We start from the raw sequence: 20934 nt of genomic DNA, 5'->3' as shown, positions 1-20934 counted from the left end.
TGTGAACTTCAAGCATACACAAGTAAATAATTTTAATTTTATAATTTTATTTCTAATACTTACAATTTTAATTCTCTATTAAAAATTATGTACATATATAACGGTAAAGTACTTAATAAGATGTTTCAAAAGATAATTTTATTATTATATTTTAAAATCTTTAGTTTTTTTTTTCACTTATCTGGAAAGAAATTAGAAATTTTAAATAAAAATATTTTTAAAAAAATGTTTATAACATTTAAAAATTTTGATATTTAATTACAAGAAGTAAATTTTGACAAAACAAAATATCTTTAGTTTGTAAAAATAAACACTAAAAAATAAATTTTTAAGCTTAGTAACAATTTATGACTAAAAAATTTATTTTCTATAGTGTAGGAAAATTTTAATATTTTTACTATGAGATAATATTAACTTTTACAAAGATTATATTTGAAAATACAATGTTTTAAGTTTTTTTGGCTATATCTTTTAGTATAATTTATAAGAAATTACTTTTAACAAAATAATTTTTTATTTTAAACAGTTAAGAAGCTTGAATTAAGAAGGTATGTCCCAACTGTCACCCTAAAGGAATCCGCAAAAATGAAATATAATTTAATTAAATTTTTTTTAAGATTTATTTTGTTAATATTTATCTTTTAATATTTTTTTAAATTATTGTTTGTCATTTATAGGTTTAGACAAATAAAAAATTTTGTTATATAACTTTGAATTTATTAAAAAATTTTTTTGAACAATGTTTATTATAATATATAAATTGATTTAATTAGAAATATTTAATTTTAACAAAACAACTGCTAAATATGCAATTAAAAATTATTGATGTAACAATTTTTATCATGTCATAAAATTTTTATTTAAAGATAGGAATATATTTGCTTAAATGAAGGATAAAAAAAAACTAAGACATACTTTTATAATAAGTATCATAATTCTTTGTATAACATTTGTTTAGATATTTTAATGATCAATAATGATAAACATTATGTAACTAACTTTCCAATAACACTTTTACTATTAAACAATATAAAAAATTTTTTATCAGAAGTTTATTGAACAATATTGAAAAGATTTTAATCAAAAAATACTATTACTATAAATTTATGAATTACAATTATTACAAACAATTATAATTATTAACAATGGTTTATAAATTTTTTATTTTCAAATGTTTAAAAAATAATTAAAAAAATCTACTTATCTATTGTATTTTTAAAAAAAAGATTTTATAAAAAACTTTATTTAATGTTATAAAAATAATTATATTTTATTCAATTTTATACGATATACTTGGTATCATATAAAAATAATGATCATCTAATACAATAAAATATATATATATGAAAAGAAAATATTAAAATTCATTTATTTTAATGTGAATTTTTACTTAATATTTTTGTATATAAGGATAAAAATTTTCTTTTACAATACCATTCAAGTTACTCATACATACAATCATGCAATTTTTTAACTTTATCATTTTTTCTGTATTCATTGCTGCTATTTATGCTTGTGCTCCAACACAAACAGTTGTCTCACCAGCTACAACAACTGTCAAAACGGCAAGAAAGCGTAGAAGTGTTGATGAAGACAAAACTGTTGTTATCAAAACTATTTTTAATATAAGCAATCAAGTTAAAGCTAATAAATTGGAAGGACTTCTTCTTAAAAATCTTTATACTACAATTCCAGCTTTATCTTCAAATTTAGATAAAGCAACAAGATATACAAGTATAGAAAATAATAATTTGGATACCATTTTAGCTATTTCTGATTCATTAAATTATTGTTCTAAAATGATAACAACAATTAAAAATGTTTTAGGAAATAATATCTTTATAAAGGATGTTAAAATTAAATGTGGAGACAAAGAAACTGTATCTGTTTTTGGTAACATGTGAAGATTCATTTAATTTTATCTTTTTAATTTAATATATAATGATTAATATTAATAATTATTTAATTTATTAATAACAATAACATAAAAATTACTTTTAATTTTTTATTTCTTTAATAAAATTTTTAAAATAAAAATAATTACTATAATATTGTAAAATATTACAAATTTATAAAATTACAAATTTGCTAGAAAAATTTTAAAAGTAATTACAATTTTGTTTTTAATATCAGAATAAAAATGTATATTTGATTTCTACTGCTTATCTTTATTCTACATATAATGAATATTGCTGTGATTTGTCTTACAATTTATAAATTGATATCTTTATTTCAAAATTAAATTGGCAGTATTTTGTTTGCAATACTAATAAATAACTTATAGTAAAGTATATGCTTTTTAATTTAATAATGTTAAATCTTATTGATAACATAATATTTTAATGATATGACAAATTTTTTTATGATTACTTTATAAAAATTATTTTTAAATTAATGAAAGATTTATTTAATCAGTGTTACATTAAGTAGTATAAAAAGGATAACTTTATTCAATCATAATCAACTAACAACTATATTATTATTATTACAATAGACTTATTAATCAACAAAAAAAATTTTACAATTTTACTAGTAATTATCTTTATCCTTCTTTCTTATTTTTGATGTTCAAATGATTATTGAAGTTCCAAGAAATAGTCAAATTGAAGAAATAAGACAACGTAGAGATGTTAACAATAGATTATCTATTAACCATTGACAACATCTTATAAAAGAAGTGAACAAATTATGTGAACATGAGGCAAAAAATAAAGTAACAGATAGATATAAAGATCCAATTATCACAAATTCTTTTGGAAAATAACAAAATAAAATGTTAAAAAGATAGATGCCGAAATTAAATTTAAATAAAACTTTATAATTATTAAAAAAAAATTTTTTTTAAACTATACTATTATGATCATAATTTCAATAAAGTGTTTCATAAGTTGAATGTTAATTAATACACATTTTTCCCCAAAACTAATTTTTCCAATACAATTGTATTCTTGATGCTGAAAATTGTCACAATACTATTCTAGTTAAAATTTTACTTTATTACTTCTAAGAAATATTATAAATGAAAAATAATTAATTGATAATTAAAAACTCAAATTATTAAAATAATGACTTTTGTTTTTAAATTTTCTTATGAATTATTTTGAGTATTTTTAATGTATCAACTTCTTTGTTAAATTATATGTTTTAATTTTAAAATAGTGGTATAATTAATTATCAAATTGATTTAATAAGTAATATTAAGATGGAAATTATATAATATTATTTCCAATAATCACATAATGTTGTTAATCATACAAAAAGTATGTAGTTATAAGTTTAACTTACTTTTTCATTTTTAAGTTTAGATATGATTAATATTTAAAAAATTATCGTACATAATAATTTAATTAACTATTTGATAAAAAATTTTTGTTATTTCAATATTCAATAAGATGTTTTAAATAATTATATGTAAATAAAAACAATTATTCAACTTGTTAATAAAATATAATTTAATAAAATTAATATATCAATTCATAATAACATATTTATGTAAACAATTTATAGTTGTTTTTATAAGCTAATTCAAATTAAAATAAAAGAATTAACAAATAGAAGTTGTTCTTATTTAACAGAATAAATTGTTTAAAATTTGATTTTATTGAATATATGTTTTTCCAGTATTCTATCAAAAAATATAAGTTGATTATTTTATGATTTGAAATAGAACTTTTATAAAAATTATAATGAAATACTCAAAAGTCAAGAAGTATTTAAAAAAGTTTCTTTAAATTAATAGAAGTATATAAACAATGGAAACGTAAAATATTAATTTTAAATTTATTATTATTATTAATACACTTTATAAAATATAATTGATATTATTATATTTTATGGTTTGTAAAAAATTATTATTCAGGAATAGAAATAAGTGCTTAATAAAATAATTACACATAACTCATTCAAAAAATTCGTTACAAAAACTTTCTTTTATTGTTTATCAACAAATTAGATCTTTTTTAGATTAAAGTACAAACTAAAGTTACAAAAATTTCAAGTAATTAACTTTTTGATAATTTTGGAACAATTTAATAAATAATATGGTAAATAAAACAATTAAAATTAAAAAAAAAGTTTAAAAAGAAATTTAAAAATTTTTTTCTTATATTAAATTTTAAAAAAAATTATACACTAACAACAAAAATTATCATAAAAATAAATAAAAAAGACGAACTTTAAGAAAAAATTAAGAAAATTAACAGTAGATTTTTGATTACAATTCGTATTAAAAAAGTTTTAAAATTAATTTTTTTTCATATATTAAATATGTTAGTTAAAAATAGCAAAAAACCATTATTGTAATGTTAAAAAATTATGCATATATTAAATATTCAAATTTAAAAAAAAAATTCCTAGTACGTACATGACTCTAAAATTAAGCGGCCTTCAGGCATAAGAGATAAAAAAAACTTTTTTTGGAATTTGAAACTAAAATTACCCTCAGTTGATAGCCCTTGAAAAATAATGAATTTTAAATATAATCAAGGCTATATCAAAATCAAAACTTGAAAAGTTGTGGCGCTTCAAAGTTGAAGGCGAAAGTGGGGAATATTTTTTTCTAAAATATGACTTCTATGATAAAATGGAAATCATTAAAATTAAAACAATTATTCTAGATCAGAATTTTACGAGAAGTCGATTAAAACTAATCTCAACTTTCTGTGACTTCTAGAACTCAAGATATAACATTAAATGTGTTCTCAAAAAGTTTCAAAAACGAAGTTCATAACTTAGGTATATGAGCACCTAGAGCTTTGAAACTAGATGCGCTGTACTTCTTTAAGAATTCTAGGTATAGTCCACGTTGAAAACTTTTCAAAAACTTCAACCGTTCTTGAGATATAATTTTTGGTATTTTTTCGCGCCTTATCTTTTATCATCATTTTTTATATCTCAAAAACTATTCGAGATATAAAAAAATTTTGAAGGTAGACCCTACATGAAAATTGAATTGTAGTTGATTCAAAAAATCTGCTTCTAATTATCTAAATTTTGAAGCAAGATATAGCAGAAGGCGGAAATTTTTTCTAAATATTCATTGTTCTTCTCTTTATATACCTCGTTTTTTATTATATTACCTGTTCCCACCTTTACTATAATATAGCATATAATACTGAAATTGGTAACATTTGATTCATAGTAATACGTATATCTAGAAAAAATTGACTTCTTAAAAATATCTTTACTTTTTTCATAGATTCAAAAATGATAAATATGTTTTCAATTTGACCTCAAGCAAAATAGGAAAAAAAAACTTTTTTTTGGAATTTGAATCTAAAATTACCCTCAGTTGATAGCCCTTGAAAAATAATGAATTTCGAATATAATCAAGACTATACCAAATACAAAATTCGAGAAGTTATGACGCTTCAAAGTTGAAGGCAAAAGTGGGGAATATTTTTTTCTAAAACATGACTTTTACGATAAAATTAAAAATATTAAAATTAAAGCACTTTTTCTGGACCAGAATTTTACGAGAAGTCGATTAAAGGTGGTCTCATCTTTCTGTGAATTCTAGAACTTAAGATATAATGAAAAATATGGCTTCAAAAAGTTTCAAGAACGGAGTTCATAACTCAGGTATATGAGCACCTAGAGCTTTTAAACTAAATGCGCTATACTTCTCTAAAAATTCTAGGTATAGTCTACGTTGAAAACTTTTTAAAAACTTCAACCATTCTTGAGATATAATTTTTGGTATTTTTTCGCGCCTTATCTTTTATCATCATTTTTTATATCTCAAAAACTATTCGAGATATAAAAAAATTTTGAAGGTAGACCCTACATGAAAATTGAATTGTAGTTGATTCAAAAAATCTGCTTCTAATTATCTAAATTTTGAAGCAAGATATAGCAGAAGGCGGAAATTTTTTCTAAATATTCATTGTTCTTCTTTTTATATACCCCGTTTTTTATTATATTACCTGTTCATACCTATACTATAATATAACATATAATTCTGAAATTGGTATTATTTGTTTCTTCTATATACGTATATATAAAAAAAATTATTGACTTTTAAAAATTTCTATTATTTTTATAGACTCAATTTTAATAAAAATATTTTCAATTCGACATCAAGATAAGAGGTAAAAAAAATATTATAAGAAACGTCAAAATTTTCATTTAATAGTTATTATAATCATAACATAATTTTAGCAAAGTATTTGATAATTTCATTAAATCTTAGTAATTTTTGGAATATAAGTTCATTCAATATTTACAATTTGAAAACATTTATTAACTAGAATTATTCTAATTTATAACGTGTTAAATACATTTTAGATAAAAAACTTATATATTAACTAATAATTTTTATAAATAGTTGCATATCTGTACAAAAAATTGCTAAATATTGATACTTTTTTACTTATAAATATAAAATTAATAATAATTTTATATTTAGTATAGAAAACTTCAACATAAAATAGTGTTCTTTTGTTTTTTATCAATAAATTATTTATTGTTGGACATAACAAAGTAAAAAATGGAATATATACATCAAAATAGTATTGCATTATAAATACATCTATAGTTATATTTTCTTAATGAGAATAATTTTCATATTTTATCATAACTTTTTTTAATTTTGCTATATTAACATTTTTTTATTATGCGCATAATATTTAATTATCTATTAATTTATTATATTTAAAATAACTATTTAAGTTAACATATACTTAAATATTCTTTATTTTAATAATTTTTGAACAATCATATTTAAATATGTGTAAAATTAAAATTAAAAATTATTGCCATATTAGTTCACAAATAAAAAAAATCGTGATTAAAATCAATTTTTTGTTATTAATATGTTAGTTTACTTAATTTTGTCCCTTTTATTTTCTTTATTTCTAGAATGAGACTAATTTTTATCGAAAATACATAAAAGATTTATTTATCATCTATAATAAATTAAAGCATAAATGATGTTTATTAAATCGAATAAATTTAATTGAATACATCACATAATAAAACAAAATTTCGGTTTTTAAAAAAATCGATTAAGTTATTCACATATAATATTATTTTTATAGTTGGCCTAATTTAGATCTTTGAAAAATTAACATTTAATGTTGATTAATTTAAACCATTATTTTAATTACTTACATAAATGTAATATAATTTGATATAAATGATAGAATAAATGAAAGATTTATTATTTGCTCACTTTTCAAAATTCTTATTCTTATAAAAAGATTATGTGTTTAAAAAAAATTTAAAAAGTTAACAATATTTTATAAATTAATGTTCTTATTTTCATTAGATACACTGATTTTTCAATCACTTTTAATAACGTTGATGCATAATTTCTTTATATCAGTTTATTGTGTTTATCAATTATACTTTTTTATATAAAAAAATAAAAAATATCTATTTTTTTTAGTTTTTCAACAAAAAAATTTTTAAATAAAAGTTTTGTTATGTACTATTCAAATTAATTTAGTTTTTAAAAATTACTAAAACTGTTTCTTCTAGAATTACGTAATGAACCTAAATTTTAAAGAAATATTAAATATTTAAAATCTTTTACTTACTTCTTGCAAAATTATTTTTAATAGAATTTGATCTAAATGAATTTGATCTAAATGAATTTGATCTAAATGAATTTGTTCTCATTGAAGAATCAATTAGCATGATGCTTGTAGGATTTCTGTATCTTAAATTATAAAAAGTACACAAACGTTTCTAAAAGAAATATTTAAGATTAATATTTTAAATGCTTACAACCATATTTTGATCAAATTTTAATGCAACAATCTTATTCATATATGGCAAAGCATTCTGTTTTTTATGACGTTGATACCATGCAAGTTGAAGGCTATTATAATCTTGAATAAACATCAAACTTTTAGCTTTTGGTAAAAAAACATCTGTTTTTACGTCAATTATAAGTTGACATGGTCCTCTTAACCATCCAGTACACTTAAAATTACATCCATTTGTTGTAAAAATAATAAATCCAAAAAAAATAGAAAAAAATAAAACTTTTAATAAACTCATATAATAAAAAACTTAGTATGAGAATATTCTAAAAATTTTTTTTATAGTTTAAGTATTATACTTTAATTGTACTTTTTGCAAATAAATTTTTCTGCTAAAAAATTATATTTTAAATTTCAAAAATTAAATTTTTTCCATATATTCTATATAAAAAAAATCATCGATTTAGTTAAACATGATTTCAAAAAGTACATGAAAAAAGCAAATATGAAACAAAACTTTTTTTAATTTTTGTTGAAAAAATTATTTTTTTGATATGAATAATGAAATCTAATTGTAAATTTGCAATTCTAGTGGAAATTTATAAGGAGCTTCTTTATAAATTCCAATAAGATTAGTTTTTGAAAATAAATGCAAAGTTTGATTATTTATTTACTAAAAGCAATGTTATAAAGATAAGCAAAAGTATATTATGTTTGAGATAGAAATTTATTTCTTTTCATAATGATTTGATTTATCAAATATACCTGTCTAATGGCAAATAGACATAAAAAAAGTAATTTAATTTAAATTTTCCTAACAAATATCTAAAGTTATATTTTTATATAAAGTTTTCGTTATAAAAAAAATTAGAGCCGTATGACCAGAGTATAAAAAAAACACATAAGATATTTTGACTACATTAAAAGATACAAATTGTAGAAACAAAAAATTACCTTATAATTTATTTATTTATATACTAACAGTTTAAAATACAAAATTTAGTTTTACAACACTATAATGATGTTTTTTAATTAGAATCATTAACACATTGTTTTACATCTTTATACTCCTCAAATCATCTCATAAAAAATTTTATAGCTCTATGCAAGAAAAAGGTTTTCAATTTCTAGTAATAAATACAATTTGTAATTAGTAAGTTGGTTTTATCTGTGATAATAAAAAAACAATACATATAAATATAAGTTTATTTATTTAAAACGGAATTATTCTGCATCGAAATGTTTCTTATTCCTTTCTTATGCTTTTTATATTCTATATTATCAGCTTCTTTTATTTGCCAAAATCTACCACTTTGGACAGCAGTACAAAGTTTTTATAAATTATAATAAGAAACCTTTATAAAAAGAATAATAATCATATTGAAATAAATGAAAGAATATATAAAAAATTAACGATTGTAACTTTTTTTTGTATACCGAATTGTTTTTTATCATTTTGGAAACTAATTAAAGACATATAAATATTAAAATTATTATATCTTATTGAGATTATATGACTTTTTTATTCTTATAAATTTTTTATTTTTATTTTTTATTTGAAATTTTTTGTAATATCAATTAAATAATAAATATTTATTTTTTTAGGTAAAAAATGTTACTTTAATTTTAATGCCAGTAGAAGATATTAGCATTAGATAAAAGAAGGTAGATAGAAAATAGCAGTATAAAAGAAAAAAGAATAAGTAAGACAAGTCAGTTCTGACTTTAGTCCCACTCTAGTTCTTATTCTTATTTATAATTCTTAAAAGTATATGAAGAAATCACTTTAATATGTCATGAAAGCATTATTATTATATTAATTATCACTAATAATATTGTATTTTTTTCTGATGTTCAATAAAGTTTAGTCATTCATATTGTTATTATCATTCTTTTGCCAAAATGGTATGTCTAACTATCGCTACATCACCCCTTGACTAGGATGAAACCGTGAACACCAGAAGGATTTCTATAAAACTACACTTTAAAATAAAACAAGAAATTTTTTATAAAAAATAAAGTCAAGTAACTATTTATGTCATAAACAATGTTAACAAAAAATAAATTTTTAATACTTTATTTTAATATTAAAGTATTATCTTAAATGAAAACATAAAGCTTTTAAGTATGTTCTAAAACATTAAAAAAATTTTTTTAACAATTATACTTTTTTATAAAGTTTTGTATTTTAAATTGACTTAAAATGGCCAATAAAGTATGTGCTTTTTTTTAATTTATTAAATTATAAAAAATTCATTAAAATACAACAAATATTATTTTATGTCGAATAAAATTATTCTAAAAAAGTTATTTAACTAATAAATTTTTATAATATTTTTATATTGAATCTAGTCATTTTTTAATTTTTTGTATTTAGAAAATAGTAATCAAAAGTATATCCTTTTTTACTTTTAAAGACAAATATAATATGCCACACCTTCACAGTATAATTATCAAATAATAATTAAATATTTTTAAAAAATTATTGAAATGTTAAAATAATTTTTTGTAATTGAAAACAAAAACATTACATAACATTTAATAGTTTTAACCTTTTTGTAATTAAAGTAATATATTATCAACAATTAAAAGTTTTTTCTTTTTCTAGTAAATATTTCTAATTTTATAGAAATTATAATCATTTAGTTTTATTATACATTTTTCTATGAAGTTTTTTGTCTTATTGTTAAGAAATTTTTTATTGTTACTAAAAGCCTTTTTTAAATGTTTTTTCATCATAATTAAAAAAATATAAGTAATTATAATATTTTACAAAGTTAAAATTAAAATATGAAATTTTTATTGAAAAATATATAAAATACATTAGACTAACTTTAAAATTAAAAAAAAACATCTATTTAATGTGATAAATATTAATTAAAAATTAATATTTTAAAATAATATGCAATTAAATAATTTTTCTTTCAATATAATTATATATATAAACAATGATAACAATTTTGTATAAACTAAACTTAATTTAAATGTTTAATTATAATTTATTATACAAAAGTATACAATGGTCTAAAATTATGTAATATCTTACATGAAAAATTTTTATTAAGCTAATTAAATAAAATTTTTATAAAAATTATTATAATAACATATCTCAAAAAATTAATCAAACAAAAAAAAATTCAAACTTAATTAATGGGTTATTAAAAAAAGTAATCTTGACAGATGATTTAACGATTTCATTATTTTAAATAAATTAAAATTAAAAAATGCGTAAAATATGAAACTTTAGTGTCGTTTTGAAAATTATGAAAAAAAAAGGTTAAATTTAAAAAATGATTTACAAGTAAAAAACGTTTAAGGAAATAGAAGAAAATTAAAGTAAAAAAAACGATAGAAAAGAAAACGCAAGAAGGAGAAAGAAAAATAACCTTTTTATAAGACACAAAGACGGTAACAATAACAACAATTAGAACAATCTCAACAATTTTTTCTTCAATTGTATCGTAAAAAAATATAGTTAAATCTATATTGATTTAAATAGATTTAAGAAATACGGTTTAAAAAATTTAATCTTTTATTTCTAAATCAAATAATGTTAATGAAAAAAAAACACTATTAACTGTTGTATAAAAAATTTTTTTATTTGTTGAATCTGAAAAATCTTTCTTATTGTAAAACTGTTTAAGTATTTTTTAAAGTACAAATATTTGTTAACATTTTTTTTATCAAATTAGTTAAAATTTTATAAACTTCTATAAATTTTTTTTAAGTTAAAAATTTATAAATTTTTAATTTAAAATAGTTTTTTATGTTTAAAATTTAGAACTGTAAAATATATTTATTTTATAGCAAATATAATCAACAAAAAATTATATTATTGTATAGTGTAAAACATTTTGTAATAAAACAATATTAAATCAACAAAGTTACTAGATCAACACATGAAAAAAAATAAATGTACAGTAAAAAAAACATAAAAAAATATTTTTATCTAGTAATTATCTTTTCTTTGTAAATTTTAATTTGTTTAGATGTATTAAAGTATAAATTATTTAATAATGTTTACCATTTTTTAATATTAAAAAATTCTTACTTATAATCGAACATTTTAAAATAATAATATTTTATAATCTTTGTACATAATTAATATAAAAATTTAAATTTAATAGTTTGAAATAAATATATACATAAAAAAGAAATAATTCATAATCATAGTTTTTAAAGTATTAAACTTATATATAAGATTTATTTTATACTTTTACTAAAAAAATAATACTTCTAATTATGTTAATTAATTAACCAATTTCTTTTGTTCATTCTTTTTAAAAAGTTTTGTAAATGATTTAATTTGGTATTATACTACATTTATAAAAAAAATACTATTGTTGTAATGAATATAATTTTACATGGTTTTTAATTCATTTTTATGTCAAAATCATTGATTCATAGAATAAATTTAGTGATTTGATAAAATATATAAATGTTACATTTTAAAATATTTCTAAAAATTTTGTTAAAAGCAGTATCTACATAACATTTTAGATATCAATTAATTATAAATATTAACATTAATTTTATTAAACAAAAAAAAAACGTTAAAAAGTGTTAAATAATTTGATAAGCTACTAATTGTCGTCTAATTTTTTAACATAAAATATACAGCAAATAAATAAGATTAAAGTTTATTTCTGGTGTTATTTGTAGAAGAGGATTTTTATAAAATTTTATTTAATAACGCCTTTAAAAATTATTTCCCCTATACTTTAGAGGAAACTTATACTCCCTAGATTACAATACAATAAACGAGACCTCAGAATGAGTTCTTAAACCTCAACCCTATAATAAATAAATTAGAAATAAATCATAGACGTAACACGTGATTAAATAAAATGATTAAATATATTTCTACGAAGTTAACAGTCCTTTAAATAGATAAAAAATGATGACCAAACCATCACACAATGATTACAATTTTGCTATACATAAAAGTTAACAAAAAAAAGATATAACGATTTTATAGATAATAAAATTTAATTTTCTGAATGAATTTGTTTTAACAGAAAATGTTTTTTTAAACTATTATAAAAAACAAACAGATATTTTAGTAAATATTTAAAGTAAAATTAATGAATTAAGAAGAAATTATTAAAAAAATATTTGTTTTAGTTTATCAAAAAGTATTTTTTTCTTCATATTTATACTTTTTTAATTAAATTAGTTTAAAAAAAAATTTAAATAAGAAATAATTATTTGCTTAAAAATCTAACTTTTTATTATATGTAATTATTAAATTTAAAAAAATGCTATTTTAGAATTTTAAAAAAATAAATAAATTGGTAAATTTTTTAGAAATAATTATACGATTATTGCTATTTTTTTTATCAACTTCTATTTATATTTATTAAAAATTCTTTTATTATTAAAAAAAAATTTAAATCAGTCAGGAGAATTAAACGTTATCAATTTAAATAAGTGAAAAAAAAAATTTATTAACTATTTTTCACTATTGTATTTGTAAATAAATGTTATATAAAATATCAAATCACTCATTATTAACCTTGTCATAAATTTATCTATTAAAATTTTAATAATATTTCTAATTACTAAATTTTTTTGAAAATTTATATATTTTGATTTCAAATAAAAAGAACTATATTGTAAACTATAATTATCAAAAGTAATAAAATTGTTATTGCAAAAACAATTATATTTCCTAATGGCGCCCATGGTTTTCATCTCTGTTGAGAGATGATGTAGCGGTTTTGGGCTACAAAGGGGAATAAATAGAACAGATAGATTAATATATATATACGTTTATTAATGTAATAACAACAGAAAAATATAAATAATAAATAAATAAAGAATAAGCAGAGCTGAACTGGTACTTGAGCAGACCAACTTCCTGGACAACAACTAACTTTGTCTTCTATTTCTTCTCCTTTTTATACTCTCTGAATCCGCCTACATAATGCCGTCTACTGACTGGCATTACTATTTTTAACTTTTAGAACCTTAAAATTTTATTTGTACATGACAGTAAAAACTTTTACATAACGGAATTATTTTTTATTCTTTATTTTTTTTTAACTTTGTAGAATAAAATTTAATAAAAGTTAGTTTTATAAAAATTATCTTAAATTTCTAAAATACTTAAATATAAAATAAATATTATTTATTTTTAAAGTTTTTAAATATAAAAAATATATGATATTTTTTGAATAATATGTACGTATTTATTAAAATGTTTATTAGATAAGGATATATTTATTTTTTTCTTCCTTCAGAAGGACAGTCGTTACTATTTTTTGTTTCTTCAACAAAATCATTATAAGATTGATGTTTTAATTTAATCTTTTGATCAAAATCATTTTCTTGAGCCTCTTCTAAAGTGTACTTTATATATGATTGATCAAAAGAAAAACAATAACTGTATTTATATTCTCCTTCTTTTTTCTCATCTTTGCTATTAGGAGGTGGGCAATTATGAAAGAGACACATTCTGCAACCTTTAGAAAAATGTTTTAAATTATAAAGAATTATTACTTACTTAACAGATCATAAGGTATTGTCCAATGTCCTGTAACCCCTCCACGTCCATTACTATCAGTTAAACTACTATTTATAACCTCATAAAAATATATATTATCATTCTCACTATCCACTAGTTTTAAAATTAAAATATTTACATTTTCTTGAAGCTTATTATTACAAGTAACTTCTACATTACCAACAAACCATTTTTCTTCAGATTCATTACTTGTTGTGTCTGTTTCTTCATATTGACAATTTGAAACCACAAAAATAATAGCAATAGTGATAAAAATATTGAAGAGGTAACTTTTACTACTATGCATTTTTAGAACTTTTGAAATATGAGTAATTTATGTTTATTATTAAAAAAAAAATTAATTATGAAAACTTTGAATTATTGTGAATTTTTATAGTTTTTTAATTATTTATTAAAATATAAGTGTAATTAAATATTTTAAGTAACTTTATGTTTTACCAACCAATAATATCATAAAGAACAAAAATTTTTATACAAGATAAAAAAGTAATGAAAGCATTTTAATATCAATATATGTGAAATCAAATAATTTTCTTACTGTCAAAATATAAATTTAATAATTTCTTTAAAAAAAGTTATTAAAATATTTTTAATTTTTGTAAAAAGTAAATTAAAAAAATAGTCATTATAATAATAATTATGCAAATAAATTTAAAAATGTAAATCAAATGAGAACAACTTAAAAGAATAAATAAAAAAATTTAAAACAAAAATTTATTATTGAAAAAATATATTTAAAAAATATCAAAAAAATGGGAAAAAGTTGTTTTAAGTTATTTTCTTAAAATTACTTGTTCTATTAATTCGATTTATGTACTCATTCTTTAATTTCTAAAATTTATTTTTTTTTTACAAAATCTTTGTAAAACTGTAAAATTAATATAATATATGATTGCTAGCAATAATAAGAAATTTAATATTTTTTATAACTCAAAAAATTTATTTTGACAAGTTATATTTTTAAGTTTTATATTTTAAAATTAATTTTTCCATATTTAAGTTTTACCTAAACACTTAAATTTAAAAAAAGGCAATACAAAAAATTTAAAAACCATAAAGGATAATAAAATTTAGTTTTAATTAATTGATAAATTAATTATTGTGTCATTTCTTAAAAAAATTAAAATAATTTTTTTTAGTGCCAATAAATTATGTTTTTTTTTTTGTTAATAAAAAAATATTTTTTTTTAAATATTATAAGAAATACTAAAACTTATATCAAATAAGATTAATTGGATATTTTTATACCATCAGTATGCTTAATGTATGTTGTAAGTTGCCATGTTAATTTAACAATAATTATGAGAAAATAATAAACATGTTAATAAATTAATAATTTTGATAAATTGTTTGCCATCAAAAAAATTCTTTTGTTACGTGTATATTATTAAATTATCAAAAACCTCTTAATATTAAAACACAACTGTTATCTTCTTTATTTTAAATCTGACAATTTTGTTTTTTAATTAATTAATTGTTATTTATTTTAAATTAAATTTCTAAATATCATAATTACATAAATTTTTATTATAAATTTAATGTATTTGAATAACTTTTTAATATTTTAACTATTTACTTTACATTTTATTTTATTAGTACAAAAATTTCTAAAATATTTTTAAAGATGAAACTTACAGTTTTAATTGTATATAATTTATGTCATTTTAAATGTTTTTTTAGAAAAGTTTTAAAATTTAATATTCAAAAGATAATTGAAAAATACAAAAGTATATACAGCTTACAATTAAATATTTTAAAAATTCATTTTTTTATCTTTGAATTTTTTTAAATAATGTTTTTTAAAAGTTTCTTTCTTTAATATTAAAAAAGAAAATATCAAAATGACAATTTTTTTAGTTATAAAATAAAATATTTCTTTATATTGATTTAAAAAAAAACTATATATATAAAATAAATATTGTTAGAACTATAAATGTTTCTTTGTGAATAAAATTAAACAAGAGCGTGATTTGCACGCTTCTGTTAATGCGAATGCTTTGCATCCACTTTTTTTGAAACTAACAATTCCGCCTTTGTTTTTGAAACAATAAGATAGACATAATTAAAAATTTTTATAATTTTTTTACCTTTTTTAATACATTTAGATTGAAAATGAAATTATTATATTATTCTTTTTTTTTTATATTATTTAATTCAAAAAATCTAAGTATTAAAAAATATGTTTTTGAGATTATTTCAAAAATTTAACATATTCATTTTCTGATGAATGTTATCTCATTCGAAAAAAAATCAAAAAATGTGTAATTTATATACTTAATTTAAAATCACTTTTAAGTTAATGTTTTTATAAAAGTTTTTAAAAAAAAATTAAGAATTGGAATATATTTTTTTAAAAATTAAATATCTTTCTTTTGACATAACTCATTTTCTAGATAACGTTATTGAAAACCTTTTTTTAAATGTAACTAACAAAAGTTACTATACAGATTTCTTTGTTCTTTTTCTAAAATTGATTTTAAAAGTGCTATTTTATGTTAGAATTTTATTTACTAAAAAATATTTGTAAATTGCACTTTCTTTTATGTGCTTTATATATCAAAAATGAAGAATCGTTTTGTAATAAAGTATACTTCTCTTGAATAAACGTAAAAAATACAAAATTTTTCATTAGACTAAAACAATTTCCTTCAAAAAAATTTTATTTGTGAAACTAAAAAAAAATGTAAAAAATTTTTCATTATAAAGATTAATTCAAAAACAGAAAAGATGTGTAACAATAAAGTAATTAAAATAAAGATAATCAAATTGCTTAAAACTTTTTTGTTTTATAAGTTTATTCTCGAGACAGTTACGAGTATTAAATATTTTCAAATATCTTTTCTATTTTGAAAATTTACTTTTTTTAAAATTATTTTTAAAAACGTGTTTTCAACATTTATTGTCATTAATTAAAATTTGACTTTAAAATGATTAATTTGCAGCATTTGCTTATTTGGACTTTTTGACTTCAATATTTTTATAAAAACACAATTATTTGAATAATTTATTGCTGTTTTTATTATCAACATATTATTTTATATCAGAAAGTTTATTAAATTTTTAAAAAAATATAAAAATTTTTTTAATAGTTTTTTGGTTTCTTTCTGAAGGCCATGTTTAGCATCCCTGTTAAGGTATGCTGCAGCAGTGACGACCATCACCAAAGAGGGGGAATAGATATGACCGTATTAAACAATAGTGATAATAATAATTCATTTTGATAATGATAATAAAACAAATAAAAATAATAAAATACAGTTTATGAAGTACTTATAGTTATTGTACTGGTACCCCTTCCGTGGGTTACCAGTAATTCCGGTTCTTACTTAGACGGGACTATATTGATAGACTACTGATTATTTCTCTTCATTCTTTCTCATATATATTTATACTTTTCTAGTTTCCGCCCTTTCTTGACTAATGCCATCCACTGACTAGCATTACTGTTTTTAATAATATAAATTACCATTTTAAAATAAATAAAAGAATATATAAAATATCATAGATTTTAATTTTTTTTGCAAACCAAATACTTTTTAATTTTTTTAGATCTTAATTAAACATATAAAACTCCTTATCGCTTTCATATTCTTAATTGAATGAAAGCTTTATTAAATTACCTTGATCCCTCCATCAAATATAATAATTTTACACACAAATTAGTATTAGTTTTTATTGAAACAATAGTATTAGTAAAAATAATTTTAACAATAATAAATAATAAGGAAATTAATATAATCTTGCTTTAGTTCTTCATATTTTGTATTTCTTGAGAATGATTGTCTTAATCTTCTTTTCTTTTTTTTATATTCTGTTTCTCTACTCCGCCTCAATGACAAAGCATTACGAACTATTTCAATTATCATATGTTATTTATTATGATTATACAACTTTTTTATTGTTGTTAATTTTACAATTTGTATTTTTATTAAATTTTTTGCAATATTAATAAAAAAATTAATATATATTTTTTTAGTTAAAAAATTTTTTTTCATACATCTATAAAGGTATTCTTTAAAATAAAACATAAAACTTTTTATAAAAAAAAAAATCAAGTAACTAATTATGTCAAAAACAATGATAATAAAAAATAAATATTTTGTATTAAAGTATTATTTCTAATGAAAATTTGAAGTTTTTTAAATATTTTTAAAACATTTTTAATATTTTTTTATAAAGTTTTGTATTATAAATTGACTTAAAATGGTCAAAAAAATATGTTGCATTTTTTTGAATTTAATATATTATAAAAATTTCTTTTAAATATAATAAATATTATTATGTGTTAAATGTAAAATTTCTAATGGCGTCCATGGTTTTTATTTTGGATAAAGGATGATGTAGGGGCCGTTAGACATACCATGTTGGCAAAATAATAATAATAACATTATGAAATGTTTATACTTTATTCAATTGTAGAAAATAATACAATGTAATTAGTAATTAATATAATATATTAATGCCTTTCGTGCCATATTATAATAATTTCTTTATCTGTTCTTGAGATTAGTAAGTTTACAATTTAGAATAGAACTAAAGTTAAAATTACTCTATATTACTTATTCTTCTTCCTTTTATACTGTCATTTTCTATCCGCCTTCTTATATCTAATGCTAATATTCTATTATCATTACTGTTTGCCAAAAATGATTTTTTTTTATATTTATAATTTTTTTGATTTAATTAGTTTCAAAAAATTAAATTTAATAAAAATTAATTATTTATATTAAAAATCTAACTTTTTTTTTATATAAAATTATTAAATAAAAAAAAATGTCATTTTAAATTTTAAAAAAGAAATTGGTAAATTTTTTAGTAATATTAATACGATTATTGTCGTTTTTTATATCAGCTTTTATTTATATTTATTTTAAAATTCTTTCATAATTGAAAAAAAATTTAAAGCAGTTTGAAGAATTAAATCTTATAAATTAAAATAAGTAAGTAAAAAAACTTTAAAAAGTATTTTTCACTTTTGTAATTTGTAAAGAAATATTTTTTAATATATTAAATTATTTATTACTACACCTTTAAATGAAATAACATAAAATCTTAAAAATATATCTAATTACTAATTGTTTTTTGATAATTTCTATATTACGATTTTAAATAAAAAGAACTATGTTGTAAACTAAATTTTTCAAAGACAATATAATTGTTAATACAAAAAATATTTCTATTAATTTTAAAAAACTTTTAAATTTTATTTGTACATTTCAGTAGACAATTTTACTTAACAGAAACATCTTTTTAGTTTTTTTAATTTTGTAAAAATAAATTTAATAAAGGTTAATTTTGCAACAATTATCTTAAATTTATAATATACTTAAATATAAAATAAAATATTATTTATTTTTAAATATAATGCATAAATATGATTTTTTTTAAATAATATGTTTGTATTTATTAAGCTGTTTATTAAAGTAGGATAAATTTATTTTGTTATTTTTTTAGATGGACAGTCGCCGATATATTTTTGTAATGTTTTAACATAATCAGCGGAAGATTGAAGTGTTAATTCAATAGCTTCATCAAAATCATTACTTTGGGCTTGTTCTAAAGTGTTCTTTATATATGATTGACCAAAAGAAAAACAATAACTGTATTGATAACCATCTACATTGTTCTTTATCTGGATAGTTTTAGGTTGGCAATTATGAAAAAGACACATTCTGCAACCTTAATAAAAATGTTTTAAATTATAAAGAATTATTACTTACTTGGATAATTAGGTGGTATTGTCCAATGTCCTGTAACTTGTCCTAGTCCTTTCTTATCGGTTAAAGTACTATTCAATACAATATAATCATACAAACTATTAAATTTTTCATTTTGCAATAGTTTAAAAATTGAAACATTTACATTTTCTTGAGGTTGTCCATTACAAGTAACTTCTACATTACCTACAAACCATTTATCTACGATTTTACTATTTTCTGTGTCTGCTTCTTCATTTTGACAATTTGAAACCACAAAAATAATAGCGATAGTGATAAAAATATTGAAGAGATAACTTTCAATACTATGCATTTTTAGAATTTATCAAATATGAATAATTAATGTTTTTATTAAAAATAAATTAATTATGAAAACTTTGAATTGTTATGAATTTTTATAGTTTTTTTTGTTTATTAAAATAAAAGTGTAATTAAATATTTTAAGTAACTTTATGTTTTACTAACCAACAACATTAGAATGAACAAAAATTTTTATACAAGATAAAAAAAAGTATTGAAAGCATTTTAGCATCAATATATGTGAAATCAAATAATTATCTTACTGTCAAAATATAAATTTGATAAATTCCATAAAAAAAAGTTATTTAAATATTTATAATTTTTGTAAAAAGTAAATTAAAAAAACAATCAATATAAAATTAATAATGTTAATATAATTTAAAATGTAAATCAAATGAAAACAACTTTAAAGAATAAAAAAAAAACCATGAAACAAAAATTTATAATTAAAATATTTTTTTAAAAAACATCACAAAATAGGAAAAAAAAGTTTTATCAAGTTTTTTTTCTTAAAATTACTTGTCAATTAATGTGATTTATGTACTTATTCTTTAATTTCTAATATTTACTTTTTTTACAAAATCTTTCTAAAACTGTAAGATTTATATAATATATGATTGCTAGAAATCATCAGGAATTTAATTTATATATTAGAACAATTATTTTATTATTCAAAAAATTTATT

General features: G+C 18.2%; 4 protein-coding genes across 4 annotated transcripts; 1 reads left to right on the top strand and 3 right to left on the bottom strand.

Moving 5' to 3' along the window:
- Positions 1 to 1460: 1460 nt before the first annotated feature.
- SRAE_X000027000 (Hypothetical protein) lies at positions 1461 to 1904 on the top strand (the record flags this gene model as incomplete). Its single annotated transcript, XM_024644593.1, has 1 exon — positions 1461 to 1904. One exon carries the CDS (start codon positions 1461 to 1463, stop codon positions 1902 to 1904), a length of 444 nt encoding a protein of 147 aa, XP_024510136.1.
- A 5546-nt stretch (positions 1905 to 7450) lies between these two features.
- SRAE_X000026900 (Hypothetical protein) lies at positions 7451 to 8004 on the bottom strand (the record flags this gene model as incomplete). The annotated part of the gene is made up of 3 exons (XM_024644592.1): positions 7451 to 7494; positions 7539 to 7689; positions 7729 to 8004. 3 exons carry the CDS (start codon positions 8002 to 8004, stop codon positions 7451 to 7453), a joined length of 471 nt encoding a protein of 156 aa, XP_024510135.1.
- Positions 8005 to 13928: 5924 nt separating this feature from the next.
- On the bottom strand, positions 13929 to 14518 carry SRAE_X000026800 (Hypothetical protein; the record flags this gene model as incomplete). The annotated part of the gene is made up of 2 exons (XM_024644591.1): positions 13929 to 14170; positions 14212 to 14518. The coding sequence occupies 2 exons, from the start codon at positions 14516 to 14518 to the stop codon at positions 13929 to 13931; spliced, it is 549 nt and encodes a 182-aa protein (XP_024510134.1).
- A 5148-nt stretch (positions 14519 to 19666) lies between these two features.
- Positions 19667 to 20262, bottom strand: SRAE_X000026700 (Hypothetical protein; the record flags this gene model as incomplete). The annotated part of the gene is made up of 2 exons (XM_024644590.1): positions 19667 to 19911; positions 19953 to 20262. The coding sequence occupies 2 exons, from the start codon at positions 20260 to 20262 to the stop codon at positions 19667 to 19669; spliced, it is 555 nt and encodes a 184-aa protein (XP_024510133.1).
- Positions 20263 to 20934: the final 672 nt, after the last annotated feature.

This window comes from Strongyloides ratti (genome assembly GCF_001040885.1).
Source record: "Strongyloides ratti genome assembly S_ratti_ED321, chromosome : X".
Taxonomy (NCBI): Eukaryota; Metazoa; Nematoda; class Chromadorea; order Rhabditida; family Strongyloididae; genus Strongyloides; species Strongyloides ratti.
This window is presented reverse-complemented; position numbering and strand designations above follow the sequence as displayed.